General features: G+C 35.9%; 4 protein-coding genes across 5 annotated transcripts in view; 2 read left to right on the top strand and 2 right to left on the bottom strand.

Annotated features, from left to right (window-relative positions):
- Window positions 1–1,004: 1,004 nt before the first annotated feature.
- Window positions 1,005–2,795, bottom strand: RpL12 (Ribosomal protein L12). Its single transcript, XM_053758931.2, has 4 exons — window positions 2,623–2,795; window positions 2,463–2,536; window positions 1,740–1,920; window positions 1,005–1,225 (listed from the first exon to the last, which is right to left on the bottom strand). The coding sequence occupies exons 1-4, from the start codon at window positions 2,657–2,659 to the stop codon at window positions 1,023–1,025; spliced, it is 495 nt and encodes a 164-aa protein (XP_053614906.1). The 5' UTR covers window positions 2,660–2,795; the 3' UTR covers window positions 1,005–1,022.
- A 1,540-nt stretch (window positions 2,796–4,335) lies between these two features.
- Window positions 4,336–7,307, top strand: TSG101 (Tumor susceptibility gene 101). Its single transcript, XM_053758732.2, has one exon. It carries the CDS (start codon window positions 4,506–4,508, stop codon window positions 5,697–5,699), a length of 1,194 nt encoding a protein of 397 aa, XP_053614707.1. The 5' UTR covers window positions 4,336–4,505; the 3' UTR covers window positions 5,700–7,307.
- Window positions 7,308–7,808: 501 nt separating this feature from the next.
- Window positions 7,809–14,759, bottom strand: SerRS (Seryl-tRNA synthetase). The gene is made up of 8 exons (XM_053759134.1): window positions 14,150–14,759; window positions 13,661–13,877; window positions 12,526–12,686; window positions 11,429–11,610; window positions 11,082–11,172; window positions 9,970–10,226; window positions 8,391–8,517; window positions 7,809–8,026 (listed from the first exon to the last, which is right to left on the bottom strand). The coding sequence occupies exons 1-8, from the start codon at window positions 14,468–14,470 to the stop codon at window positions 7,898–7,900; spliced, it is 1,485 nt and encodes a 494-aa protein (XP_053615109.1). The 5' UTR covers window positions 14,471–14,759; the 3' UTR covers window positions 7,809–7,897.
- Window positions 14,760–15,055: 296 nt separating this feature from the next.
- The window catches only part of Rme-8 (Receptor mediated endocytosis 8), a 30,140-nt gene continuing 18,812 nt past the window's right edge, over window positions 15,056–26,383 (top strand). Inside the window, exons 1-15 of one of the 2 annotated variants that reach the window (XM_053759128.2) lie at window positions 15,056–15,275; window positions 15,610–15,959; window positions 16,233–16,579; window positions 17,425–17,560; window positions 18,148–18,266; window positions 18,816–18,962; window positions 19,805–19,904; window positions 21,235–21,273; window positions 22,715–22,887; window positions 23,400–23,607; window positions 24,026–24,181; window positions 24,671–24,913; window positions 25,025–25,201; window positions 25,381–25,596; window positions 25,848–26,056. In XM_053759128.2, the coding sequence (XP_053615103.1) occupies window positions 15,621–15,959; window positions 16,233–16,579; window positions 17,425–17,560; window positions 18,148–18,266; window positions 18,816–18,962; window positions 19,805–19,904; window positions 21,235–21,273; window positions 22,715–22,887; window positions 23,400–23,607; window positions 24,026–24,181; window positions 24,671–24,913; window positions 25,025–25,201; window positions 25,381–25,596; window positions 25,848–26,056 (2,609 nt within the window). In that variant the 5' untranslated portion in view covers window positions 15,056–15,275; window positions 15,610–15,620. The remainder of the gene's footprint in view (window positions 15,276–15,609; window positions 15,960–16,232; window positions 16,580–17,424; window positions 17,561–18,147; window positions 18,267–18,815; window positions 18,963–19,804; window positions 19,905–21,234; window positions 21,274–22,714; window positions 22,888–23,399; window positions 23,608–24,025; window positions 24,182–24,670; window positions 24,914–25,024; window positions 25,202–25,380; window positions 25,597–25,847; window positions 26,057–26,383) is intronic. The other variant, XM_053759129.2, reaches the window with a different exon arrangement.

Raw genomic sequence — 26,383 nt, 5'->3', positions numbered from 1 at the left:
TAGTATTCCCATACCTATTAAAAGTCCCTTTAAGGAAATTTACTGTGGTGTGGGGTTTCTATATTTTAAAGGTGACTGAGAGCAAATACAAAGTTTATAATGTCAATTTATTCTTCGACACGTAAGTTACAAAATAATTACATGTGTGTTCTACGGTCATATATAGACTACAAATTACCGCTAAAGAATTTTTAAAATAAATATTAATTAATTAATTCTACTTTATGAGGACATAAATAAGAAAACTATTAATTTACATTGACGTAACGCACGTTTTCGATTGTCATTTTGAACATGTTGTTCGAGCGTTCAAAGCAAAGGTTTTGGATAAGGTTATCCAAAATCTTTGGTTCAGTGTGTAATATCTTTAAAGCTAGAAATTCTACTACTTACTTAAAATATTCTAATGGCAATTCTATTCTTTTTGAAAAGTTGGTAGAATAATCTTTTTATTTTCTTTGAACCTGGCACCCTGTCATTATACAAAAAAGAAGTTTTTAAAATCTAAAATTTATCAGACCTACCATTCTCTCATAGCGTTTTTACAATTTCTACCGCGATTACAGACTTTAAGACCTTGGTCTTTGCTTATAGATGAAGAAAGCTACGATTCTGCGACTGGCCGCCTACCTGACATCAACACTAGTTGGAAATGTTATTGTTGCACATCAGCAACGAAAGGATGTAGTAAACACTATAGTTGTATGTTTTAGGTGTACAAACACATACCTACACAAATATCTATGTATTTTTTAAAGTTTATTTTTACTAAATAATTTTCGAACAAATGAGAATACGGAAAACGTTTACGGAAACATTTTAACTTCGACAGAGTGTAAGGCAACTAACGATAACACTGTCGCCTGAGAAGACACGAGAGGACTTTCCAGCACGGAATCACATTCATCCAATAGTTTGTTTTGTATTTTCAGTATTCATAGGATGTAGGTAGTATGAACAGATAGTAAAAAGTAGGGCAGGAGAAAGTATAATAAATAGCCAAATAATCTTATCACCAATATTTATTCGTCAATAGTAAGAGCACCACTGTTGATATCATCAATGACGTCATGTGGAGCTCTGCCATCGATCGTGCATCCCACAGACTGCGATGTGCCGAGGATCTCCTTGACTGTGCCAGACAGGTCTCGGGCCATCGAACGGGGCCTCATGATTTTGGCAATACCAATGACATCTTCAAGTGTGATGTTGCCATTGTGTTTGACTGAAATTTAAAAATAAGCAAATTAAACTGTGTAATTAGCAAAAAATAATATAAATGTACTTATTTACTGTATAAGTAACACATCAGCTTAATGAGCTGCTAGTGTGTTATAAATATGAATAAATAAATTAAAGAAGTTAAAACTTCTTAAATTTATTTATTTATATTATTTATAAAATATTATTGTCAGTTAGGCAGTCTACATGAGGCAATTATCTTGTACCATTATTTTTACCTGCTTTTTTGATTAATCATTTGGTTCCATATAGTGTAGTCTACTTAATCTGTTGCTGTTAGAGGTCAGCTTTGGAACATTAATAAGTATAATACAAGTCACAAGAGTTGGTACTTGGCACATCTTAGGTTTACCTGTGCAATGGCAAAATGGCCTATACATTGTCTACTGCACAGACACAAACCTGTTCTTAACTTTTATGGTGAGCATATTAGAAACATAAAATTTGCACAGGATGAGTTTTATTCTTGTTTGTCATATATTTTTGAATATACTCACTGTTCTTTTGCTTCTTGCGGTCCCGTGGGGGCTCTTTTAGCGCTCTGATGATAAGGGCAGCAGCAGATGGCACCACTGAGATCTGTGCTTGTCTGTTCTGGACAATCAGCTGCACTGTGATCTTCAATCCCTTCCAGTCACTGGTTGCCTTGGCAATGTCATCACCAACCTTTTTGGGGGACTGCAGTGCAAGTATAAAGTTAGTTCACTTGATACATAAAAAGGGCACATTGTTTAATATGTACTTATGTTTCTAAACAGGTCTTACAAAACTTGCAAAATTATTGTATCATATAACATGAAATAAGTAATAAATATCTTTATACAATTATATACTAGGTACAATAACAACTGAATTAACAATTTACCGTAACTCCTTGAAAGGCATGTTACTCCATTTATTTCCTTATTATTGTGTCCTAGAAAAAATAGCGTGGCAGTCACATAGCCTGGTCCGCGACCCCTTCAACATCGGAGTAGCCGCGACAGGGAACCTGGTGAGGGATCCTGAGTCGCGGGTTCCTTCCATCCGCCAACCGGAAGGACGCGCCTGGTAGGGAGGCACCCCCCAGGATGATAAAATTTAAATAAATATTTACCACTAGACCTTAAGAAGTCCCGTGATAGCATTGTATCAACATTAAGTTGAAATGTTTAGGACTGCCACGCGCGTATAAGAGGTTAGAAAAACCAAAATTGAAGATTCCCGAGTTTTATACTTACGAGACCCAAAGGACCAATTTTAGGAGCCAGAGATGATGTTGCACTGACTTCTCCACCGACGCATCTCAAGTTAACTGTAAAATAAATGAAGAAAACATTTCACTGTATGTAATTTTAGCACTTCTTCACCGAGAGGAACATTACACGACTACTAGCTTACCGATTTTAATTTCGTTAGGATCGAACTTGGGCGGCATTGTGTTAAGTAATTATAGTGAAAACTTCACAAAATAAAACAAATCCAAGCAGATGAACTCGGATTAAAAGGCGAATCGTCCTAAAGACGTTCTCGCAACTTTGCAGTTCGCCAAGAAAAGAATGTAAATTGAACGTCACTTTGATTCTACGTACTTTCGTGACATTGACATTAACTGACAGGCTATTTACACGAGGCGATTTTTCGAGCCATTCCACATAGGCAATCCAATAAGCCAATCCAATGGATAGCTCAAAATTTATGTTGTTCATTTTCACATAAGCTAATCTAAGCTAATTTAGTAAGCCGATTCAGGTTATGCTTATAACCAGAACATAAAAGAAAGAAAAGAAATATATATATATATATATATATATATATATATATATATATATATATATATATATATATATATATATATATATTTGCCATAATTATACGTTGAATTTTAAGTAAAATCACAAATATTGTCGTACACTACACATTATTACTATTAACACATACATTGTTCTTTAGTTCTATACTAAGTCTATCTGTCACTAACCACGAAAACAGCAGTTTATCAGTGCGCGCACGCATCTATCCAAGCTCGCCTTGAATGGTGACTGAAGCTTTCCTGTTTCATCGCGTCGTCGACTACACCGATACTCTGCTAAGCAACACGTATCTTTAGCTATACGTATTACTTGCGTTTTGTAGCGTCCATATGATTATCACTCCGACATATATATATATATATATATATATGTGTGTGTGTGTGTGCCTAGTACCATATACTTGGATTTATTTGGTTTAAGTGGAGGAAATTCAGTTTAGATCATTGGTTCAACCGGTCAAGATCATTGTTTAATTTTGAAACGGCTGAATTATCACTATATGGTTTGCATGATATATATAATTGAAGATCGTCATCATACATATGAAATTTAGCATGTTTGATAGAGTAAGATATGTCTGACATGTAAAGAATGAACAACAAAGGTCCAAGGATGGAGCCTTGCGGGACTCCTCTTTTTACTGGGGATGAAGACGAAACCATGGGAGATCCGTTACTTTTGTAGATTTTGACAAATTGAGAACGGTCACACAGGTAGCTTCGAAATCACTCGAGAGTAGACGCTTCGAAACTATAAGAAGATAGCTTGTGAAGTAAGAGAGGTATATCAATACTATCAAAGGCACGAGAAAAGTCAGAGAACAAGAAAAGTTCCCATTCCATTATCTTGGGCATCTAAGATATTACTCGTAACGTCAAGCAAGGCTGTGGCTGTACTGTGTTTCTTTCTGAATCCTGACTGTGCTTCTGGGAAAAGAACACGTGTATTCAAAACAAAACTAGTGGAATGGCTTACTGTCTTGGACGGGGACACGCGTTTACACGAAGCCAATTCACTGCGCGAGTGGTGGGGGGGAACACTAGGATAAGAAGAATGAAAAGAAACCAGACAGATTGCGAAGCCAGTTAATCTGCTACTTTGTATATGAGTACCTGGCTGAATAAGGGCTGGATGGATTGGGCCGGGAAGTTCTATCCTGAAAACGTCATCAGGAATCCTGGTCCAGAAACTGAAAATATGCGGCCGCGCTGACTTGACCTGATTCAATGTTTTTTTTTACTAGTAACAGTTGCAACAGTGATTTTAATATGTCAAACAAATGTCTGTAAGCTTCTGTCAAGCAGGATGACAAGATCTGTCTGAGATTTTATTGATGAAATAAGTGTTTGTGAGACGTGATATTCTCTCCTGTTTTTCTGTAAAATATTTCAAACGTCTATCTATTGTGTCACAAAGAAGTTATTATATTAATAACATTTCATTTATTCTCTCACATCCAGTGTTTTAACAATGACAAACGACGAATCCGTTTTGAAACAGTATCTATCAAAGTATAAACATCGAGATTACACCATTCGAGAGGTACTCAATGTGATTCAAGTATACAAAAGTTTGGTTTATCGCTTGGAAGCTTTTGTTTTTAACAATGGATCAAGAAAAGACTTACTACACTTGGATGGGACTATACCCGTGAATTACAAAGGCGCATATTACAATATTCCTATTTGTATTTGGCTTATGGACACGCATCCTCTAAATGCGCCTTTGTGTTTCGTAAAACCTACTCCGGACATGTCTATTAAAGTCTCGATATATGTCGATAACAATGGCAAGATCTATTTGCCATATCTTCATGAATGGTCTCAAAATGGATCCACTTTATTACAACTAATCCAAGCTATGATTAGTGCTTTTGGAGAAATCCCACCAGTGTATTCCAAACCGCGGAACGAAGCGAGACCTTATCCAGTTTCCCCATTTATGCCATTACCAGGTAGTGGTTATCCTTATCCTCAGGGAGCCCCACAGCCTGGCTATCCTACAACAACTCCATATCCAACAACTTCAAATTTGCCATACCCAGGTTATGGTTCTCCTTATCCAGGTGCCAATGGCACTCCTTACCCACCAGCAGCATCTGCAACTCCATATCCCCCAGCCACTAACTATACTCCTGGGACTGATGCAGCTGGTGGAACTATCACAGAGGAGCACATTAAAGCTTCACTGTTGTCAGCTGTTGAAGATAAACTAAGAAGAAGGCTCAAGGAACAGTCCCAGCAGTCTCAGGCAGAGTTGGAGACTTTACGCAGAACTGAGCAAGAGCTGCAACAAGGCAAGACTCGACTAGAGGACATACTAGCCCGGTTGCAGAGAGAAAGAGCAGATCTCGACAAAAATGTGACAACTTTACAGGAAAAAGAAAAGGAGTTACAGGCAGCTGTAGAGAGATTGGGAGAACAGGAGGGTATTGATGTTGACGAGGCTGTCGTGACTACTGCTCCTCTATACTCCCAGCTGTTAAATGCCTTTGCAGAGGAGGCTACATTGGAGGATGCCATTTATTACATGGGTGAAGCATTACGGAAAGAGGTTATTGATTTGGATACATTTTTGAAGCAAGTTCGCACACTGGCACGTAAGCAGTTTACTTTAAGAGCTCTGATGCACAAATGCAGACAAAAGGCACAGCTTGCGTGTTAGTGACATTCAAGATCCCGATTTACCTGGAATTATACTGATCTTCTGACAAACGAAATGAAATTATTGTTACAAACATGGATATAATCAGATGACACACTAAAAATGTTATGGTCAAATCAAATCATTTATTCAGAAATTAGACCTTCACAGGAACTTTTTCAGGTCTAATTTTATATTAGAGTATTTATATTTATTTTATAGTAATTTCTTAATTTCTTGGGAACAACCGCTGCTGAAAAGAAATACTACAAATAACTCATTAAACAGTGTTGGTCCCTATCATGGCAGAAGGGTCACTTGCATAGTCTGTCATGTAACAAACTATGTTTGGCAAAATTAACTGAGCATTATAGTAACATATTGTATTATGTTAACATATAAATCATAAAATAAAATTGTCAAAACAAAGTTAAATGTATGTACAATATGAAAGGAGAGATATTTTTTACTGAACATACAGTAAATAATGTAATTTTTAATTGATGTCTATGTTAAAAACATTTGTATTAAATGTTATAATGGTATTTAATGTACAAGTCATGAAAATTTTTCAGCTGAATTGTATTCATTATTTTTGTGATATTTTAAGTAATCAATATCATCATTTGTACGTAAAATTTGTTGTTAGTCATCACTCTGGTGAAATGGTAATCTTATAGTTCTTAAATTATATCACTATTATGTAGTTGTATCACATATGTTACAATTAGATCTGTTAGCCACAATATGCAGTCGTTTTATATGTGGTTGTGAAAGTAATTCATGTGGATGTTATATTTGGTATCACTGATATTGATTGAATACTTTTAAAAATAGTTTGTGGCCACTTTAACATTTTCGTTTATCTCAATCCAAACTGCAATTAATGGGAAAGAAAATATGTACGTCATTGTATCTGATTTCTCCATATAATTTAATTTACTTCCTTCAAACAACTCAAAAAACCCTGGCATATATTATCATTAGTATTATTGGGAAATTAGACAATAAGACGAACATATATTAGTGATTTGACAGAATCTACATGTAAAGAGCCTGTTTAAAGTACTTTTAAGCAAGTGCCATTTAACATGTGTATGTGAATGTAATGCAATGTGATTATAATATTTTTTTTATAAATATTCTTTACTATTAAGTCTGTATTTTATATTATTGCTTCATTGATAAATATTTTAAAGAATTAAAAATATAAAAAAAGTGTTGTATTTAATGGAAGATAAGTCTTTTTTATTTTGCTTGTATTATGCTAGATTACTTGAAGTCCAAAACTGCCCTACATTTTATTAAATGATATCAGCTGTGAATTATGCAAATCCACATCATGCCATTGTGGGGTATTGAGTAGTTATGTTTGTCCCTTTCCTTTGTATGATTTCAATTATGCTAAAATAGAGAGAAACACATTTGTTGGTTTGGTGTGGAAATAGCATTACACTGTATGATGATAAGAATATTACTCTTATTTAAATTAGTGTTATCAATGTTACATTCTGAAAGATAGTTGTTAATCAGTTTTATGTCTTGACGAATGCGAATAGGGTAAGTTTTGCATTGCATGTCTTTGTGGACTGATTAAATTTGTCACAATAAATATGAAATTGTATCAAAGAGCATTGTTTTATTTATACATTTATATCTATTTACCTTTGCATTAGTACTGTCAAGTGTTCTATAATCTTTTAAGTCATAGATCTTAAAAGATTATAGAACACTTGACATAAGTTAAAGTTACATAAGTTCATGGAATTAGTAGGTACTCCGTCGAAGTACTTACTAAATCCATGGTATTCCCTTTAGTCTTCCTCATCAATTTGAATATCGAACGCAGACTTTTTCAATTTACTGTCTGGATACACCGCGCGCGGGGCCCTTCTAAATCTATGCGATATAGTAACCATGGCATTAGTAGGTACTCCGTACAAGTACTTACTAAATCCATTTTATAATCCAAGTTAAATTAGTATAACTTTGGTACATATAGACAAGAAAAATTTGCAAAATACATAAAATAAATATATGAGACACAAACTTTTCTATCCATACAGCTCACAGATATAAGAACATTACATCCAGCTTCCATCATATATTTATTGAAATGAAACAAATTAATTAAAGTCATTCATATAATGAAATATAAAATTTAAGCTTAGCGTGAGAAAATAAATAACAATGCTAGCGGGAATGACGTCATTGAAGCTTCACTTCTTCTCTTGCTTCTTCCCCTTCTTAGCGGCTGCGGCCGCTTCGAGGTCGATCGGCGCTGGCTTCACGAACGGTATGATGTCCTGGTACTCCTCAGGCATCCAGGGCTTCAATACTTCAGGCACCTGACACATAAATATAGTATTCAAAAAACAAATATTGATTAAAACTAACGATATAGAATGGCTGATAAAGTGGAAAGTGCTAGACTGAAACTATGGTGACTTTTTGTGTCTGTTCCCCTGGCAAAATGTATTATATATTAAAACGTGAGGTTACTAGATAGTTCTTAACGTCGTTGATGTTTGGAATTTGTTCCACAATTAATATTGATACGGTTCTGCTAGGATGACGTCCAAAACGTTCTCAGCAAAAACGTTTCTCGGATTCGAATGATGTTGCATGTTGGAAGGCCTTAAAATATATAGGATAAGGAAGAAGAAAAAAAAATAAAGCTAATTTGCTCGTTTAGTGTAAATCAGCCTTTACCTTGATCCCGTCATCGGTCTGGTGCACCTCGAGTATGGCGCAGATGACGCGCGTGGTCGCGCACATGGTCGCGTTCAGCATGTGGACGTATTCCGTCGCTGCATTCATCTTCTTCGTCTGCCCGTATCTGAAGTTTTTTGACAAGATTTTTGACTACATATTGCAGTTGGACAGACATATTTCATTGGCAACAAATGTCTGACTAAGCCGTTCCCGCCTGGCCCTGGCATTAGGTGCAAACCCAATAAGTGCTTGCTTATTGTCGTCAAAGTTGTGTTGATGCGTGCCAATGGTCTGTATAACTATGCATGCCGACGACTGTGCTAATTGGAGGCGAAAATATTGGACAATGGACCCTAGGCTCCAACGCTCACCGGCAGAGGAAATAACAGAAAAAATGCTGAGATAAAAAAAGAGAGCTGTTTAGTATGTGTATATAGGGAAGAAAACTGTTTTTGACGAACTAATGTTTTTTGACGTTGCAATACCAAATGGAATAGTCAAGACTGGTTGATAAACACCCGGTGATGCAAGACAAGCTCAGCGCCCTCATTTACTTTCTTCACTTTGTAGTCAGTTTCGGCATCCTTGTTTGTCAGACCAAAATATATAGTGTACTCCATGTCCGAGTGTACATTAAATGAACCTCTTTAATAGCCCGTTAGATAAAATAATCATTAGTCATATAATTTAATATTTGATACTAATTTCGCGTAATCCTTATCCTTATTCGTCGTATTATAAAATATAGTTCGCTGCCGCGTCTGTCTCTCTGTTCGCGATAAACTCAAAAACTAATGCACGGATTTTCTTGCGGTTTTCACGCATTTTCAACGGATAGTGTGATTCCCGAGGAAGGTTTAGGTGTATGATGATTTTGTTTTTACCGCCGCTAGTAAATTAAAAAAGTGAACAAAGAAAATGAAATACAAAAGTAAATTGAAAATAAAATGTGAAAAAGGGCTACAAACATTACCTCACGCAAGATTAGTATCGCGCCCTTGAACTACACGATTAAATTCGTCGATAGCGTGTTTAGATTTTTCATAATTAGTTTGTACACTCTAATGGTATACTTAACTGTAAAGTAGAAACTACTAAAATACTCAATTGCCAATATACTCGTAACATAACTATACCACGTTTATTTAGGTATAAAAAAAATGAAACAATCTTGATATGTCTATTGATTATAAAAATAATCAAAATCTTGGCACATTTGAAATAATAATGTTATAAATCAGTAATTACATATTTAATTCACAATAGGCCAATAATAAATTGATTTTTAAAGTGTTAAATAAAAAGATATTCTTCCAGAATACTATTCTACCCACTTCCAAACAACATCACAAATCCGCCCATCATACTATAAATTATGCCTAAATGTGAAATGTTCCGTAATCCTCTCACTATGCTATATAAGAGCCGGTATACGCTATATAGTCCACTTTAGTCCGTTTTAAGTGGACTTAAATGTCTTTAAGTATTTAAGTAATTACTAATATGAGTATTGAGTATGGATCTTTGTTATATATTTGTTATCTGAAAATAAAGGATTTTAATTTTTTAATATTACCTGACAAGCAGCCTCCTGGCCTGGTACTCCAGACAGTTGCTACACGACACCAGTTCCCTGAAGGCTCCAGAGCCCGGGAACCAGGCCTCCAAGTCCAGTTTCTTGGCAGCCGCATGGTTCAGGGCTCCGGACACGATGTTGACCACACGGTACGGGACGCCGAGCACTTGGTAGAACTGCTCCGCGTTGGTGATCATCTCGTCCATCATCTTCCATGACGCGTTGTCGTGGGGCGAAGTCAGCACGAACTGTTCTACCTGGTTGTTACGATTTTAAATGAAAACATATATATTATACGTAGTAATGAAAATTAATTAATGTTTACTTTTTATTTCCCGATTTTCCTTTTTTATCCTAATTCTAACTATAATATATATAATATAAATGCGAAAGTAAGTTACCTCTTCACGCTCTATTTACTCAAACAATCTTGAAATTGGAGAAGGAATAAAATATAAATATAAATAAATATATTAAGACAAATCACACAGATTGAGCTAGCCCCAAAGTAAGTTCGAGACTTGTGTTATGGGATACTAACTCAACGATACTATATTTTATAACAAGTACATATATAGATAAACATCCAAGACCCGGGTCAATCAGAAAAAGGTCATTTCCCATCATGACCCGACTGGGGATCGAACCCGGGACCTCTCGGTTCAGTGGCAAGAACTTTACCAATGCGCCACCGAGGTCGTCAATATAGGATATAGGCTACTTTTCGTCCCGGAAAAATATCTGTTCCCGTGGGGAATTAACGCGGTCGAAGCTAGTATTATTTATTATATATATTTTTTCTACTTATTAAAACTAGCATTGCTTCGCAGCTTTGCATCCGTACGGATTTTCCATAGCCTTCCGTCATGAGGCGTCTGGTTCCCGCCACTCTATATATAACCTGCCATAAACTGACGGATGTCGTACGAAACTACAAGGGGATACATAGCCTTGACAGTTAATAGGCTACAACAGCATCAAAAAGAGGGTTGACGTCTAGCAGATGGCCGGTCACAAAATCAGAACCTCATCTTTAAAATTTAAAGGTAATTCGTTTACGCGGATCCCGAGCTTCAAAAGACATAGCTGAGCATGCAACCATTCAATATTACCTTTTCAAATTGATGTACCCTGAAGATGCCACGCGTGTCGCGTCCGTGCGAGCCGACCTCTTGCCGAAAACAAGTGGACAGACCTGCATACCTATATTCATATAATACATAATTAGCTGTCTGTCCCAACTTCGCTCGTGTTAAATTAAACAAATTATACATCTACAGGAATGCTCAGGAAATTACACTGACTATTGGTGAAAACCGTACAAAAATCCGTCTGATCTCTGATGCCCTTAGGCGATTTGAATAAAATCTAACACCACCAATGAACGCACTTGATAAGAAAAGAAGATTTTAGACAAACGGGGCAGATGAAACTAAATAAAATCTTGTAAAAAATATACCTTATAGGTAAAGAAGCTTCCGGCAGCCACTCGTCTCTGTGGTAAGCAGCTATGGGCTGTTCGGACGTGGCGATCAAGTACTTCTCCTCGACAGCACTGTCGCCCTTGTTTTCAGATCCCTTGCCCACTACTTTGTACAATTCCTCGTCGAATTGAGCCAGTTGTGCTACTTCTTGCATCACCTGTGAGGAAATATTGCATGTTTTTCTTTTCGTTGCTCTACGGTTTAAAAAAGATATCTTTTTAATTTTACCCTATTGGCCAGTACATCATTAATTAAGATGCAAACATTTCCTTACTATTCACATTAGTATATATTATACATTTAGAATTTAATTCACAATCATGATTATATGATCTTCAAACATAGTTTCTCGAGTTTCAAATAGCAGAAACCGCAATCGCCGGAATCGAGTACGAGCTAATAGGATATCTTCAGCGTACACTCGGTACCGCCGGGCGGTACAAGGACGCTTCTTTCAATAGGCCATTCAGCCAGTGACCAATGTGCCGCCATTTTCCCCAAAGCCGAGGTTCGGTCCCATTTGGGAGCTTTTGCGCTGTTACTTTTTCGGCTGTACGGTCCTAGAGACGTCGCCATATTTCATCTGGTTAAGCAGTAAACGTCAACATATCGACCAACTGCAAGTAGGCTTCAATAAAAATATGACTCATAGTTTATGAGTCCTTAGATGGTGTAACAGATTGTATGACACACAGATAAAATAACCAAATAAAATCAGCGTTTATCTTTTGGAAACCAAATTATAACAAACAGATAAAAAATATTTTGATGATTCTACTAAAGTTGAGTCATAATAGTGTCTCAATGGCTTTAGTACTTCATATACTTCTGCACGTAAATATTGTAAAACTATTGAGATATTTTTTTTACTTTAGGCCAGCAGGATTCGAGAATCCAGGAGTAACCCAACTTGTGAGTTTTCACACTGATTCTACTTTCCTATGGTAAGCTACTATGAGTAGACCTAGTAGGAACAAATCAGATTGTGTGAACAATCCATGATTTGCCAACATGCCAACTAGGCCCTACTGTTCAGTAGAACTAGTGGGAGCAAACCCAAATCATGACTTACATCTTTCCTCATGAAGAAAGGTGTGTATAGTGGAGTGTAGCCCTTCTTCAGCAGCATCCTTAAGGACAGTTGCACAAGTGCCTGCTCCAGGAACACGGCCGGGCCCTTCAGGTAGTAGCCGCGACCACCGGCCACCGCGGTGCCTCGGTCGCCGTCCATTCCTTTATAATAGAAAAATGATTTTTTTTATCAAGATTTCATTCAATGTCAACATCAATATTTCAGAAAAACTCCAGAACAAATTGAATTATTAAAACGGAATATGCTTTAAAAATAAGATATATTTATGCTTGTATGTACAGTATCACTTCTTTATCCCTTACAGAGCAAAGAGTTGTTAAACTCAAAAATTGTAAATATCTATATTTTATTAACTAAACAAACTAGTTATATAATATTTAACTGAAGTTTGTTGTTAGCTTCATAATAAGTGTTATGGTTGTGAATGAGAATGTGTATTTATTTCTTCATTCAAAAGTAATTTCTAGTACCTTGTATTAATTAAAATAAACCCATTATATATAAATTGAAAAACACAACAACAATTTCAATTTGGCTCATTTAAAATGGTCTAAAATAGGAGCATGTTTTTCAGGCAAAATTTACATCTGGTAATTAGTCTCTATTTACCCAAGTGTCCATTATTATTTTTAAACAATAAGATACTCATATTCTTGCCGTATATTAAATGTTTTTCAAGTTGAAAATATTTAGGCTTCCTTTTGATGTAACTTATTATTACTACTAATGCCTGTTCTAACACTAATTATTTTTATATTACAGATGTTTTTTTTAATACATTCTTATTATTTTAATATTTTAAAAGTAAATTAAAATACATAAAGTATTATTTGACACAAGTATTCAAAGATTTGACTCAAAAATATTTATTAATTTGTCTACCTACACTATTTTAAAAAGCCAAAAAAATAGACTTTTAATGTTTCAGAGTGTTTTACATCTTTTGGCTCCAGAATGGAATGGGTGAAATAATCCAGAATGGAAGGACTAATCTGTCACAGATCAGAATGAAATGTCATTCTGACCTGTCTGGTGCTTGCACTGGCATCCCCAACTAGTAAATAATTTGTAATGGATGAAGATAGTGTGGCTGTGCATCTTAACAATAATTTACCATCAATCATGCAAATAAGGTCCACATGAGAGTATTTATTTCTGAGAGTGCAGTCTCCGTGCGTCCTCTCCACCAAGTTGTGGTCCTCATCATCATCCACCGGCACGGAGGGATGCAAGTGGTTGCCAACTTCTCTCAGTGCTGCTGAACGTGTTTTCTCAGCTGTGAGGAGTGCCTGCTCGTTTTTTGTTATGGCTTCATCTATGAGAACTCTGACCTATAAAATTGGAAAAAAAAACAATATTTGTTTGGTTGGTATTCTATGTTATTTCATACATAATTTACAAGTTAAGCATAATTACTATTTACAATGTAATAACGCACACATATGATGTAATAAATTGTATCATTATTATATACCACCATATGGAAACCTTATTGCACAGTTGATTTCTGAATAAAAACTTATTTGCTTTCAATCTCTTTATTAGTACAAAAGTTTAAAGAAAGTAAATTGAAAAAAATATTATATACATAGATCTCTTTTACCTTTTTGATTTGGTTTACTGTGAGAGGTTTCAACTGGTCGCCCGTCAATGAGGCGAGGTTGCCGGCTACCTCTGAGGGCACTTCCTGGTCTTCTGCTCCGACGGGCTCCTTGCTCTTCATCTTCAGACCAATCTCTTTGCTACACACATTCTTCAGCTTATTCAAGTTGTCCGCATCGTGGCGCAATCTCCTCCAGAGAGTGTCCTGCTCAACAACTGTGTTTACTAACCCCACGTCTTTGTACCTTTTGCGTTGGTTTTCCCGGATTTTGTCTGGGTCACCATCTTTATCAGCACGAAACAAATCTAAATCGAGGACCATTATGCCAAGGAACACACAGAATTTTCAAATAACTTTTAGAAAAACTGAGACAACACTGTTCACGTCAGCTGCATGTGCCACTAGTTGTCAAAAAAGAATGGAAACGTTTAGAAATATCTAGTTTCTATGTTTATATAATGTTATTCAATTTATTTTCACATTTCCATTGAAACTCATAAAAATTATTATAATAGCAACATAAAATTAATACAAACACCTAATTAAAATAAAAAAATATTTTTTATTGTACAAACGCTCTTAACTGTTCATAAAATTTCTAAACGAAAAGATGTCATCTCTTCTTTGACAGATGACAGTGACAGCCAAAATGGCGACCACAAACAGTTGCCATTATAAAAAAATATAAACACGTACCTACCTAGGTATATGTATGTAGTGAGTGGTAGAACTACGTTGTTCGCCGCGAATTTAGGCCTCGCGAACAAAATAAATTTTGTTGTATTTCAAAAACGACTGAACTGATTTTGATGCCGCACGAACTTAAAAATTCTATTAACGAAAATTATCTTGTTACAAATACCTAAAAAAAAATAGGAAAAATCACTCACGCCAATATATTTTTATTTTGCTTTGTATAACAATAGGGAAATGGTCTACTAATAACACAAAAAAAAACTTGATGTGAGTGCGCGGTGAGAGAAAAAAAAAACTGTCAAATGAATAATTGGTCGGCCCATTCTTTCTCCGTCTTCTCTTGCTCAGATTTTCGGATATTTTATAAACTATGTGGCTTTTATCGAAGAACAGTTGAAAATAATAAAGCTTGAACTGTTTCAGATACATTGTGAGTACTGTGTTATAACCTGGTGTTGTATAATTTTCGGAAAAGGGTTCCCTTAGCCCTTGTTTACACGTCCCCATCGCAGGACTTTGTATTTACAAAGGGGAGGTTCGCATAGATAAAACAACTGCAGTTACTCGCATAGGATTCGTGCATTTTTTTGTGTCTACTTAATTTGAAATTCTTATCACTCTTAAACTGCTAGAGCATATGCCAATAATATACGTAATTAATGTTGTTCTGTAACCCAATTGCTCACAGTTCGTGGAAATATTGTTTTCCGGTCACTCAAGCCCTTGCTGAATAGAAATATGTTAACTAAATTGTAATATTGCAGGAAATGTGAAGATGATTCCCCTGAAAGACAATCAGGATGTGGCATCCTTTCTTGTCACAAAACACTCATGGAAGGGCAAGTACAAGAGAGTTTTCTCTATTGGCACCCACGGCATCACCACATATAACCCAGATCGCCTGGAAGTCACAAATAAGTGGTTGTATGCGGATGTCATTACTGTGGCTTCGGCAAAGCACTCCAATTCCACAGCTAATCATGACTTTACACTGGTTATGAAGAAGGAGAAAAAAATTGATTCTATGAAGTTCTCGTCCGAACATAAATGTCTGATATTAACTGAAGCATTCAAGTACAGACACTTGTTTGCTGAGAAACCTAAGGATATATTTGTGAGTAGTTTTATTAATTGATGTTGTAATTATCTTAATTAGTAGGAAAAAAATCAAGGCAATAATTGAATAGACATTTATAGTACTCTTCTCAATAGTCTGTTTCTTATGAAAATGATTTTAGTGCAATCTGAATTTTAATGTAGATCAATATTATATCAATATTAATTTATGTAATATGAAATTATATATTACAGTTGATAGGAAATTAATAGAATTTTTTTTCATATTGTCATTATATATTTAAGAATACATGATTCATTTCTCCCACAGAGATTCCAAGCATACAAACACCATTGGAGTGGTACAAGATTGCCAGTTGTCCTTGAGGTGGGTCCATGTGCCCTGGACCAATTGGACCCGTCTACGCACACATTACTGGCCAGTTACCCCTATTGTGATATCCAGGGGATTCTTCAGGTTCGTGATGTCCCCGGCGGGTTTGTCCTGGCTGTAGGTGGCTACAGCCGCCTCCACTTGTTCTCCAACGCTATGGAGCACCAGATGGTGATCAACAAGATGCTGGAAATGGCCAATCTGATGCTGAGTATCAGCATCAAAGTGTTGTCAACAACAATAACTTTGGACGACTATCATGATCAGAGATTTGGAAAATTTAGGTAAGAGATGGGCAGGATTTAGTTTAGTTTATTTATTTTTTTAATTTTATTTATATTTTAGATAATAAACAATATCATGTGATGGCATGGAATGTTGATTGAAGTTTGATCTTTTAGAAGATTTATTTTCTGTATTTTAAATTTATATCTGACCTAAAGTTTTAATCAAATTAATTTAGTGTCTCTTTGTTCTAATAGTTGGCATGACAAGTACCTCTAATAAAAGTGTTGGTAAATTAATTCACTATGATTCAATAATCATAGTGAATTAATTTACCAATTAATTTACAAAGCCACTAATTTGTAAATTTTCATTCACTGCTATTTCTTTATGTAATTTATGAATTATTTATTTACAACAGTGGGACTTAAATAGCTGAAAAAAAATATTTACAGGAATTTATATAGATTTCATGGAAATGATACTGCCTGTCACGGTAACATATATGTAATGATGACAATTATAATTTCTCTACTAAATTGACCAATTCACTGCAGTGTCAATGCACTCTTATTTGGCTATGTGTTTATACTTTCTGATATTAAATAGTGATTCATGTAACCTTGTATTGAGCTTATCTGCTGTGTCTGTGTGGTCATATGTTAGGATTGTATGAGATAATAATTCAAGTGTTGTTATTGCATTTACAATCATGTTTTTAGGGGTTAGTGGGGGGGGGGGGGGGTAAACTATATCAAATTGATATGATTTATCAAGCATGACATGACAAAGAATGAACCTAAAATTAAAAACGGCTCATAATATAATCCTACGCTTTTGAAAAATAAGTTTTGATTACTTATTGAAATGCTAAAGAAATGAGTACCAACATCCTTTATTTCAGTGGAGATCAGCATCAGACTTCCCTGAGCGAGTTCCTAGTCCACAAAGTGAATCCTGCGCGCCACATGGAGCCGATGCGACGGACGTTATGCCTCTCTGACACCTGCATTTTGGAAAGAGATCCACAAACTTATTCTGTTAGTATCTCAATAGTAAATGCTTATCTTCTTTCCAAGTTGTTATGGCTATTTGTATAATGTGAGCCAAGCAGGCCTATATTCAACTTTTACAGAACGATTCAAATACAGCACAGTACAATTTAGGAACCTGAAATGAATTATTGAGTCAACAAAAAAGTATGTAATTTGAGTGTACATTTGATAGAAATACTGAGAATTTTGTTGAAAAGGAAACATTACATTAAAAAGTTATTATCTTTCGGCCATCTGTATTTTGTAACTGTTTACAAAGAGGGAAATTCTTAATCTTCTTTCATTGCGCTCCTAACAGTTAATGCTTTTGCGTTGATAGGAAATACATTTTCAATTATTACACAAAGTATAAATTGTACATAAATATGGTCATTCAGTTCTGCAACTGTTGGCTTTGTCAAGTAATTAATAAAGACGTGATACTGTGATTGATTTCATTGTTTTTATTTTGATTTGTGACTGTGAATATATAAGTAGGTATGAATTGTAAGAAGCAAAATTCCTAATTTATCACTCATATAAGTTGACTGAAAGAAATGCAATGAATATAATCAGTTAGTGTTATATTTCAGGTGGTGTGTCTTCGGCCATTGAGTGACGTGTTCGCGTTGATCAGGGATCCTGATCACCCGCAGCGGTTCTCCATTGAATATCTCAATGGACAGACCAGAACTTATCTCGCTGGTGAAAGGTAAACGCTAGTCGTTTGTTGTTATAAGAGAAATATTACTAGTATAATTTTAATTTGATGTGAAAACGAAACTGCTAAAGCGTAAATTTTGACATATACAATATATATATGATATTGTTTAACTATTTAAATTTAAAAAATGTCTCGTTGTATGATGACTGTTACAGCATTAAAATTCCCTTTTTATTATTTGTGCAATATATTGGCAATGTATGAACAGCGACGCGTAAATGATTTGTTTTATTTGTCCTATACTATTATTATAAAGAGGTGAGCGTTTGTGTGTTTGTATGTTTGAGGCGGGTATTCTCCAAAGCTAATGAACCAATTTCAAAAATTATTTCACCATAAGAACTGTACATTTTCTAAGATTGTTAAAGTATGATATGTTTGTTTGTTACCTTTTCACGTATTATCTACTGGAGCAATTGTTATGAATATATAATGTTAGGTTAGTTTTATTCCGAAATTCCCGCGGGCGCGGCTAGTGGAGTGGAGTGGAGTGGAGTGGAGTGGGCTATGCAATAATGAGTGCGTGTGGACGAGCAGAGACGCGCTGCTGGCGTCGCTGCTGGACGGCGTGCGGGCGGGCGGGCAGCGCGACGTGCACGTGCGGTGTTGTGTGAGTGTGCGCGGGCTGCGGCTCGGGCCCAGGCTGCTGTCCGTCGGCGAGGACACCGAGGCCAGTCTGCTCAGGTTACGATACGATACAACGATACTATATTTTATAACGAATACATATATAGATGAACATCCGAGACCCGGGACAATCAGAAAAAGATCATTTTTCATCATGATCCGACCGGGGATCGAACCCGGGTTCTCTCAGTTCAGGGTACTCGGTACCAGGTCAAAAATCAAGTAATTATCTAATTTATAGTACTACTATTTACCTTGTCTTATTTTACTTGTTACTATTGATACAATCACAATTTTTTGACAATGAGATATAAATAAATTTTAATGAGAATATATTATGTATCTATACATATAATAACATTGTAGAAACGTACCTTATTGAATATGTTTTACAAAAAAATAAATGATTGATTTGATTGGGTGGTCAGCAGTTCTCATCGCTATCGTGTACCTGAAACGTCCCTAACATTCTCTTTATTTAATAAAATTTCTCAGTTATAAACTAATTAAATGAAGATACACTTTTCTACTTGAAAGTATTTTACTCAAGTATACAATTTTATTCTATGCTAAATTATTAGACATAAATTTTACTAAAACTTGATATCTAATGTTTTATGACCTACATCCAATCATAATGTTAAACTTTACAAGCATAAGAATTTAATAAAAATACCTATAAGACCCACATTTGTTAGTTCACATCTTTGAAGAAAATGGTGCGATGAAATTTGTTGCGCCGCTTCTTGTTTACACTGGAAGTAGACAGTAGACTTCGTTTCAAGTGAATTTTTGATATCAGTTGATGTATATCATCCTAAATTTAATCAAGAATTTAGATTTGTATCCGAAAACACGCTCCAATAAGAGACATATTATAACTTTTGTTGTCTGTGCAGGTTATTCCAAAACCCAGTTGGCATGAGCCGCGCCGAAGTCATCGAGCGATTCAACGCCAATGTCGGCTACAGCGGCCTCATCTACTCCGTCAGCCAAGACGTAAGATTTGCATAAAATTTATCTATTTATAGTCTAAATATAGGGTCCAATCAAATGAGACGTCGGCTTCATATTTAATTATATTGCCTTCCAGTGTTAAACAAAGAAAAAAGATAATTACATTGACAGGTAATATAAGTTACACCGATCATAGACATAAATAATATGTTGTTTTTATTCGGTTTGAGTCGGTGTAGGATATGTTATTCTGCGCCATAGAACATTACTGAGTTGATTTATATAACCATTTATATAAATCAACTCATACTTTCTAGTTAGCATTTCTCATAAATTAAGTCATCGAAGAAAAAAATTAATGTTATTGGACCATATATTCAGTAGTATTATTTCGTTCCGCATTGCTCTGTACATTTGTTAACATTTCCACTCAAATTAACATCATTTTTCGAATGGTAGACTAGGATTTTTATTTTAACATATTTTTATCAACATGTACGCATATTTGAATGCATATGAACATAGAAACACAATCAGCGTTAAAAGTGATATAGAAGTAATTATTTTTATCGTTCGATAAAAGTCATTGTGAGATTGATAAAAGTCGTTCGATAAAAGTTATGTGTATGTACGCTTGATTAAATTGCATTGTTGTGTGCATGTTTTTATAGAGCATGTACTTTAATTATTAGTTTCAATCAGAATATTGAGTTAGAAATATTATTGATTATATGTAAAGTAAAATTAAAAAAACCAGATGAAATTGGTTCATCCGTTTGAGGCCTACTGTTGCGGATAGACATACACATAAACAGGCGTGTCAAAATTAAATTCCTCTGTTTATCAAAACTTATCTAAATAATGACTAATAACACAAATTATTGAATATAATCATGGAATGTAATATTACATCACATCGTATACACCTGTCTCTTAATCGCGTAAATAAATCCTTGAATCAATAAAGATAGTTATATATGATAAATATAGATAAATATGTACTTAGATTACTATTTGTAAGTTTTATATTTACACGTTATGTTGTGTACATAAAGAAATAAACAACTTTTTTTTCTTATAATTTTATTTCTTAATCTTTTTTTAACTATACATTATACATAATATGTGTATATTTAATATAATAATGTTCACAACGTCATGAAAATTCAAATCAATAAAACGTACATTTCAATAGAAGGCATAATAAAATAAAAAACTTGTCAGTAAATATTTTAAAACAATTTTTTTTTAATATTTACCCATTCAAATTTGCGGTATGCATGGTAGGTACACTACTCTTTGTATACTTGCTATGTTGCTACAATGTTTTGTTGCGTCACGTTTGCGTTACGTTTTCGTTTCTGCCTCGTAGGCCCGCCCCCTGTTGTGGCAGTTTCTAACGTGGGATTTCGTAAGTCCCTATTATTATTTAAACGCTAAGGCCCTGACCACACTCGCTGCTTTTATGTGTAAAATAAGTGACGCAGTCGATACGCCTACCGACTACGCCATTTTATTTCTTTCATACCTGGTTAACAACTTTATTTAAATGTATTTGTTATACATGTCACACATGCTTTTAACTTCATTTTGAAAATAATAAAGAGATGAAAAAATCTGAAAACGTGCGGGATTTTTTTAAAATTCTTTAGTAAATTAAAATGTGTTTTTTGGATTACTATATATTTCTTTTTCGAAAAAGGCCAACGAGGGGAACAATAAAGAATGTTTTAGAATTGTAGTTGCTAGGATTAAATTTATTATTCGCCAAATACGGGCGAGTGTGTTCAGAGCCTTGTTTATTTATCTACTACTCATATCATGGTGTGGGCTCATCGCATCATTGTATATTTCATAGCTAGCTTGCTCAATATAAATTGCATATTTCAAGGCTTTTTCTGTGTAATACGATTTGTGTTTAGTTTGATAGGAAAGCGATAGCATGTTTCGAAATTGCATGCAAACATTGTGTCGTGCACTAGTTCTATGCACAACACAAAAGTGAATTTTTCTTTCTACTCCAGCGCCCCTAGCGGCGATTTCACTCGGGAGTTCTAGTGAGGGCGAAGTGCGGGTGCATTTCATTTCTCACTATCGAATCAATTCGAAATGAGACTTAGCGAACCAATCACATTGCCGTGTGGTTGTCGTTACGTCATAATGGCCCACAGCTGGGTCTCACTTCAAATCGACTCGATGGTGATATGTAAATAGCAAAGTGCACTACTCACGGTCTTTGGAATACAGATATTGTTATATCGACCGTTGAAACTTTTCACAATGAAACGCAATCCAATCATAGAATGGCATTGTGTGACCACATCGCAATGTGATTGGTTCTCCTTGTCCACTGCCAAAAATTTCGACATTCGATATCCAATTGCAAACACACTTCCTCCTCCGGTGATAGAAAATGATTCTTGCCAAAGCATTTATTCAGAAATTCGATATTCACAGCATTATATCATGTCAATTTTTAAGTTATAAATTATCAATAAGCTACAAACTACTAGTATTTCGGAACGATCACTGCTGTGAAGATATACCGAAAGAAACTCATTTAAATAGCTGATCCCTATCATACTAGAAGAACTTAAATTTGTTTATTTATTAATTATTTATTTATTTATTTATTTATTTATTTATTTATTTATTTTATTATTTCAGAGTAATATAAATAAAAATAGACTTTTTAGATTACTTTCATGGTTAATAACTGTTTTACTTTAGGTAAATTTTACTTTAGGTACACAAAATTCAATAATAAAGTACAGTGAATGAACTACATGTTAGGACATTTATTTAAAATGGAGTGCATCATTATTGTCTTTTTATTTGTTTCGTCCGTTCAGCGTCTGTTCGCGGAGAACAAAGAGAAGCTGATCACTGGAGCGCTGTCAGCGCTTATCAGCAGCGCCCCGGCGGGCAGCAATCTGTCGCCGCGGGAGCTTGAAGCGCAGTTCCATGCGCTGCGCAGACTATGCGCCAGTAAAGTTGGTTTTGCTGCGTTCACTGCGCTACCGGGGTGAGTGTATTTATTTATTAGGTGTTGCCCGTGACTCCACCCTCGGTCCTCTATGTTTGACTTTGGGTAATTAACTGTATCTTTTCAAAATTTTATCGACATCGGCCCAACGGATTAACCTTGAAAGCGTAACATTTTTGGCATATTTATTATTAGCATGGATTTAATTTTTGTGGTTAAGATGCTTGCATATGCCTTACCGAAAAGCGCGCAAGTTTTAATCATTCTCATGCCGCAGGATTTTGTATAACAATCTGCTACCAATCACTTGTTTTTGGTGAGGTTATGCTCATCTAACCTGAGCAAATCTGAACCAATTAACGAAAATAAGGATTGGGTACGATCAGCTCAGATAAAAGAGATTGAGTATGGGAGTGACTTCAAATCGGGTGACAATAACACCTACCATATAACAAGAACAACCTTATTTTGTTCCTTAGCTTTTTTATTGTGGCATTCGCTGTCTCTTTAAAGAGTGAATTAAAATTGTCTGTCTCTTTCCCAACCCTTAGTTTTCGCGAATGGATCGGCCTGGCCGTAGTATCGGCGCTCCGCCGCGGCTCCCCAGCTTGTTCGCACGCCGCTCTGGATGTGGTTTGTGCCCTCATGCAGCCCATGCACCAGGACCCGGACTTGAGACAGGAACAGCTGAACAAGGCCAGCATGTTATCTTCTGCACCGTTCTTGGAAGGGCTGCTTTCGATGTGGGCTGATCACGTGGTAAGTGCATGTAAAGTATAAAGGATCTTTGTCTCTTTTCCACTCTTGCGACAGGCACACTATGCGACCAGGGGACATTTTGCGACGAAGCGAACGACTGCTTTCCATGTGGGCAGATCACGTAAACATTCATATATCACGTCTTTACCATTACTAAGACAGTGCCAAGAGTTGCGAAACTGTGTAATAAACTGTAAAATCATGTTTACCAGTGAAGTAAATTCTCTATAAAGAGTAGTCAATCATTGGTCAAAATTGGTTGATAGACACCAACTGTTGCCAGCCAAGAGGACACAGCGATCTTATTTATTTTCTGATCTTTATAGATAAACTGTATATCTCTGTCTCTCTTTCTCCTATGTTAACGGTTGCATTCTCGGATGAATCAAACATTAATTGTACTGCTATACTTTCGCAGTCTAGTGGCAGTGGTGCCCTAGTAGTGGCGGCCATGTTGGATTTCCTGACGTTTGCATTATGCGTGCCGTACAGCGAAACGACTGATGGGAAGCAGTTTGATCAGCTGTTGGAAATGGTCTCCAATAAGGGACGTATTCTGTTCAAATTATTTGAGGTAAGATGTAATAAAAAAATGTCTTTCTCGACGTATTCTATATCCAGTTCATTCATATTTTTCGAATTAATAATAATGTTTCTCGCGGCATAGTTTTATGGCGATAGATGATTTTGCATGATCCACCAAGCCTTACATAACAAAGATGTTCTATTATTTCTACAAATAGACAGACACGGGGTAAACCAAGAACCATATGGCGAGATGACTTAGACTGGTACCGCAAAAAGTAGAAAACATTAACACAGGACCAGACCAAATGCATAGAATGGAGGGAGATCTTTGCCAAACACCTATGACTCTAAATAATGATTATAAATTGTGTCCTAAGTAAATACCATGATATATATTGCTATGTATGAAATACTTCGTGTTTCTCTAGTAAAGAAGTTATATGTCTCTTCTACTTATATTTTTCTACTAAAAACTATCTTTGTTCAAAACTGGCCACTTTTAAGTTTCTCCACAAAAAACAAATATTTCCTTCAGCACCCGTCAATGGCGATCAACAAAGGCGCAGGTCTAGTGATGCGAGCGTTAATAGAAGAAGGCAGCAGTACCGTGGGGCCGCGGATGCAGGCGCTGGCGTTGGCCGAAGCAGCCTTGCCTCGCCATCTGCTGTCGGCCTTGTTCGCGCCGGCGAGGCAACACCAGCGGCACCTGGCGAGGCATTTGGTGGCGTTGTGGCTGGTGGAGCATGCCCCGGCTCATGCGCTTTTACGGCGTATTATGGTCCGTATTTTCTCTAAACACTATATTTTATTTGTTCGTTTAGTTACTTTACTTATTTAATATATAAAAGCTGGAAATAAAAGGTTAACAATCGATGTTTGTTTCTTACAGCCGTCAGGCCTTTTAGCATTCCTAGAATCAACCGAAGCCCCCCCAGCGGAAGCGTTAGCGGAACAACGCGAGGAGCAGAGAGACAATTTGCAACTTGTGCAGGCGACGGTGAAGCAACGAGCGCCGCACTGGGAGGCGCTCGAGAGACAAGTCAGATACTACGAAAAACATATTGAGGTATGTTATATATTACGAGAAGTATGAAACAATCGAGAAAACAGCTGAACTAAAACATAAACAGTTATGTAAAAAATGGTTTTGAATTATTTACAAGATTTAATGAGAAACACTAGGTAAATTTCTTGATCCAAGCAATTTAAAGAATTTAATTAATTAATTAACCTTTTATTTTACAGCACTACGCAGCCCTAGCGCTCCAGCACTGGGCCCAGCGGATGGGGCGGAATTCAAACTCGGGCCCCGGGGGCGGGGCTGCGGCGGCGGCCATTCGGGAGCGGCCCGTAGTGTTGAGGAGACGAAGGGAGAGGATCAAATCTACAGCAAATTGGCCACTATTTTATTACCAGTTCCATAGGGATCATGCGTTGCCTAATCTAATATGGAATCATACTGTAAGTATTGTTATTATGACTTTTTTAAAATACATTGATTAATAGTGATAGCAAATTTACGTACCTTATTGTGAGTTTTTCACATGTTTCTCAGCTTTATATAAAGTTATTTAGTATAAACAATTCCACTTATTGTATATTTTATTGCATGTATTGATTTCTCGCTTGTTTTTCGGTTTATATAAATTTGTTTAGTATTTTTCTCAAGAATTTTTCTTTACATATATTTAACTGACAATATTTTCTCTTAGACGCGTGAAGAACTACGAAACGCATTAGAAAATGAACTTCGCGCTTTCACAAGCGACAGAGAAGCGGCGGGAGGGATACTAACGTCTTGGAACCACGCGGAGTTGGAAGTTCAATATCAATGTTTACAGAATGAAGTCAAAATTGGGGATTATTATCTTAGAATACTCTTGGAACAGAAGGACAGTGATGACAGCCCTATTAGAAAGTCGTAAGTATTTTTGCCCGAAATATACGAAACGTTTGTCTGAAGCATGCAACAAGAAATTGTGCTTATGTGTAAAGTGTTTACAAGCAAGCATACTTGTAATTTTACATAAGAATGAACTATTCGAACTGCTCGCTTGTGGCTTTAGTATAGTACTCCATATGCTCTCATGGATTTTGACTAAGGAATAAAAAACCTTGACATCTGATAGCAACAATAGTATTCCCAAAGAAATTTAACGTCAGTCTTGCCACTAGTTGTTAAATCACAACTGAATCTTAAAAACTTAATGATTTATTTGAACGGCTTCCTTGCTTCTCGGCCGCAGAT

This window comes from Plodia interpunctella, chromosome 18 (assembly GCF_027563975.2).
Source record: "Plodia interpunctella isolate USDA-ARS_2022_Savannah chromosome 18, ilPloInte3.2, whole genome shotgun sequence".
NCBI classification, from domain to species: Eukaryota; Metazoa; Arthropoda; class Insecta; order Lepidoptera; family Pyralidae; genus Plodia; species Plodia interpunctella.
Note: the sequence above shows the minus strand (reverse complement) of the source record. Positions and strands in the feature narration are given on the sequence as shown.

Excerpts from the sequence above, each read along its gene's own strand:
- RpL12 (XM_053758931.2), bottom strand. The coding sequence starts at position 2,659 with ATGCCGCCCAAGTTCGATCCTAACGAAATTAAAATCG. Across the intron at positions 2,537-2,622 it reads TCCTAACGAAATTAAAATCG|TTAACTTGAGATGCGTCGGT; the intron begins GTAAGCTAGTAG and ends TTTATTTTACAG. Across the intron at positions 1,226-1,739 it reads CCGCAAGAAGCAAAAGAACA|TCAAACACAATGGCAACATC; the intron begins GTGAGTATATTC and ends TTTAAATTTCAG.
- TSG101 (XM_053758732.2), top strand. The coding sequence starts at position 4,506 with ATGACAAACGACGAATCCGTTTTGAAACAGTATCTATCAAAGTATAAA.
- SerRS (XM_053759134.1), bottom strand. The coding sequence starts at position 14,470 with ATGGTCCTCGATTTAGATTTGTTTCGTGCTGATAAAGATGGTGACCCA. Across the intron at positions 13,878-14,149 it reads CAGTAAACCAAATCAAAAAG|GTCAGAGTTCTCATAGATGA; the intron begins GTAAAAGAGATC and ends CCAATTTTATAG. Across the intron at positions 11,173-11,428 it reads GAAGCTTCTTTACCTATAAG|GTATGCAGGTCTGTCCACTT; the intron begins GTATATTTTTTA and ends ATATGAATATAG.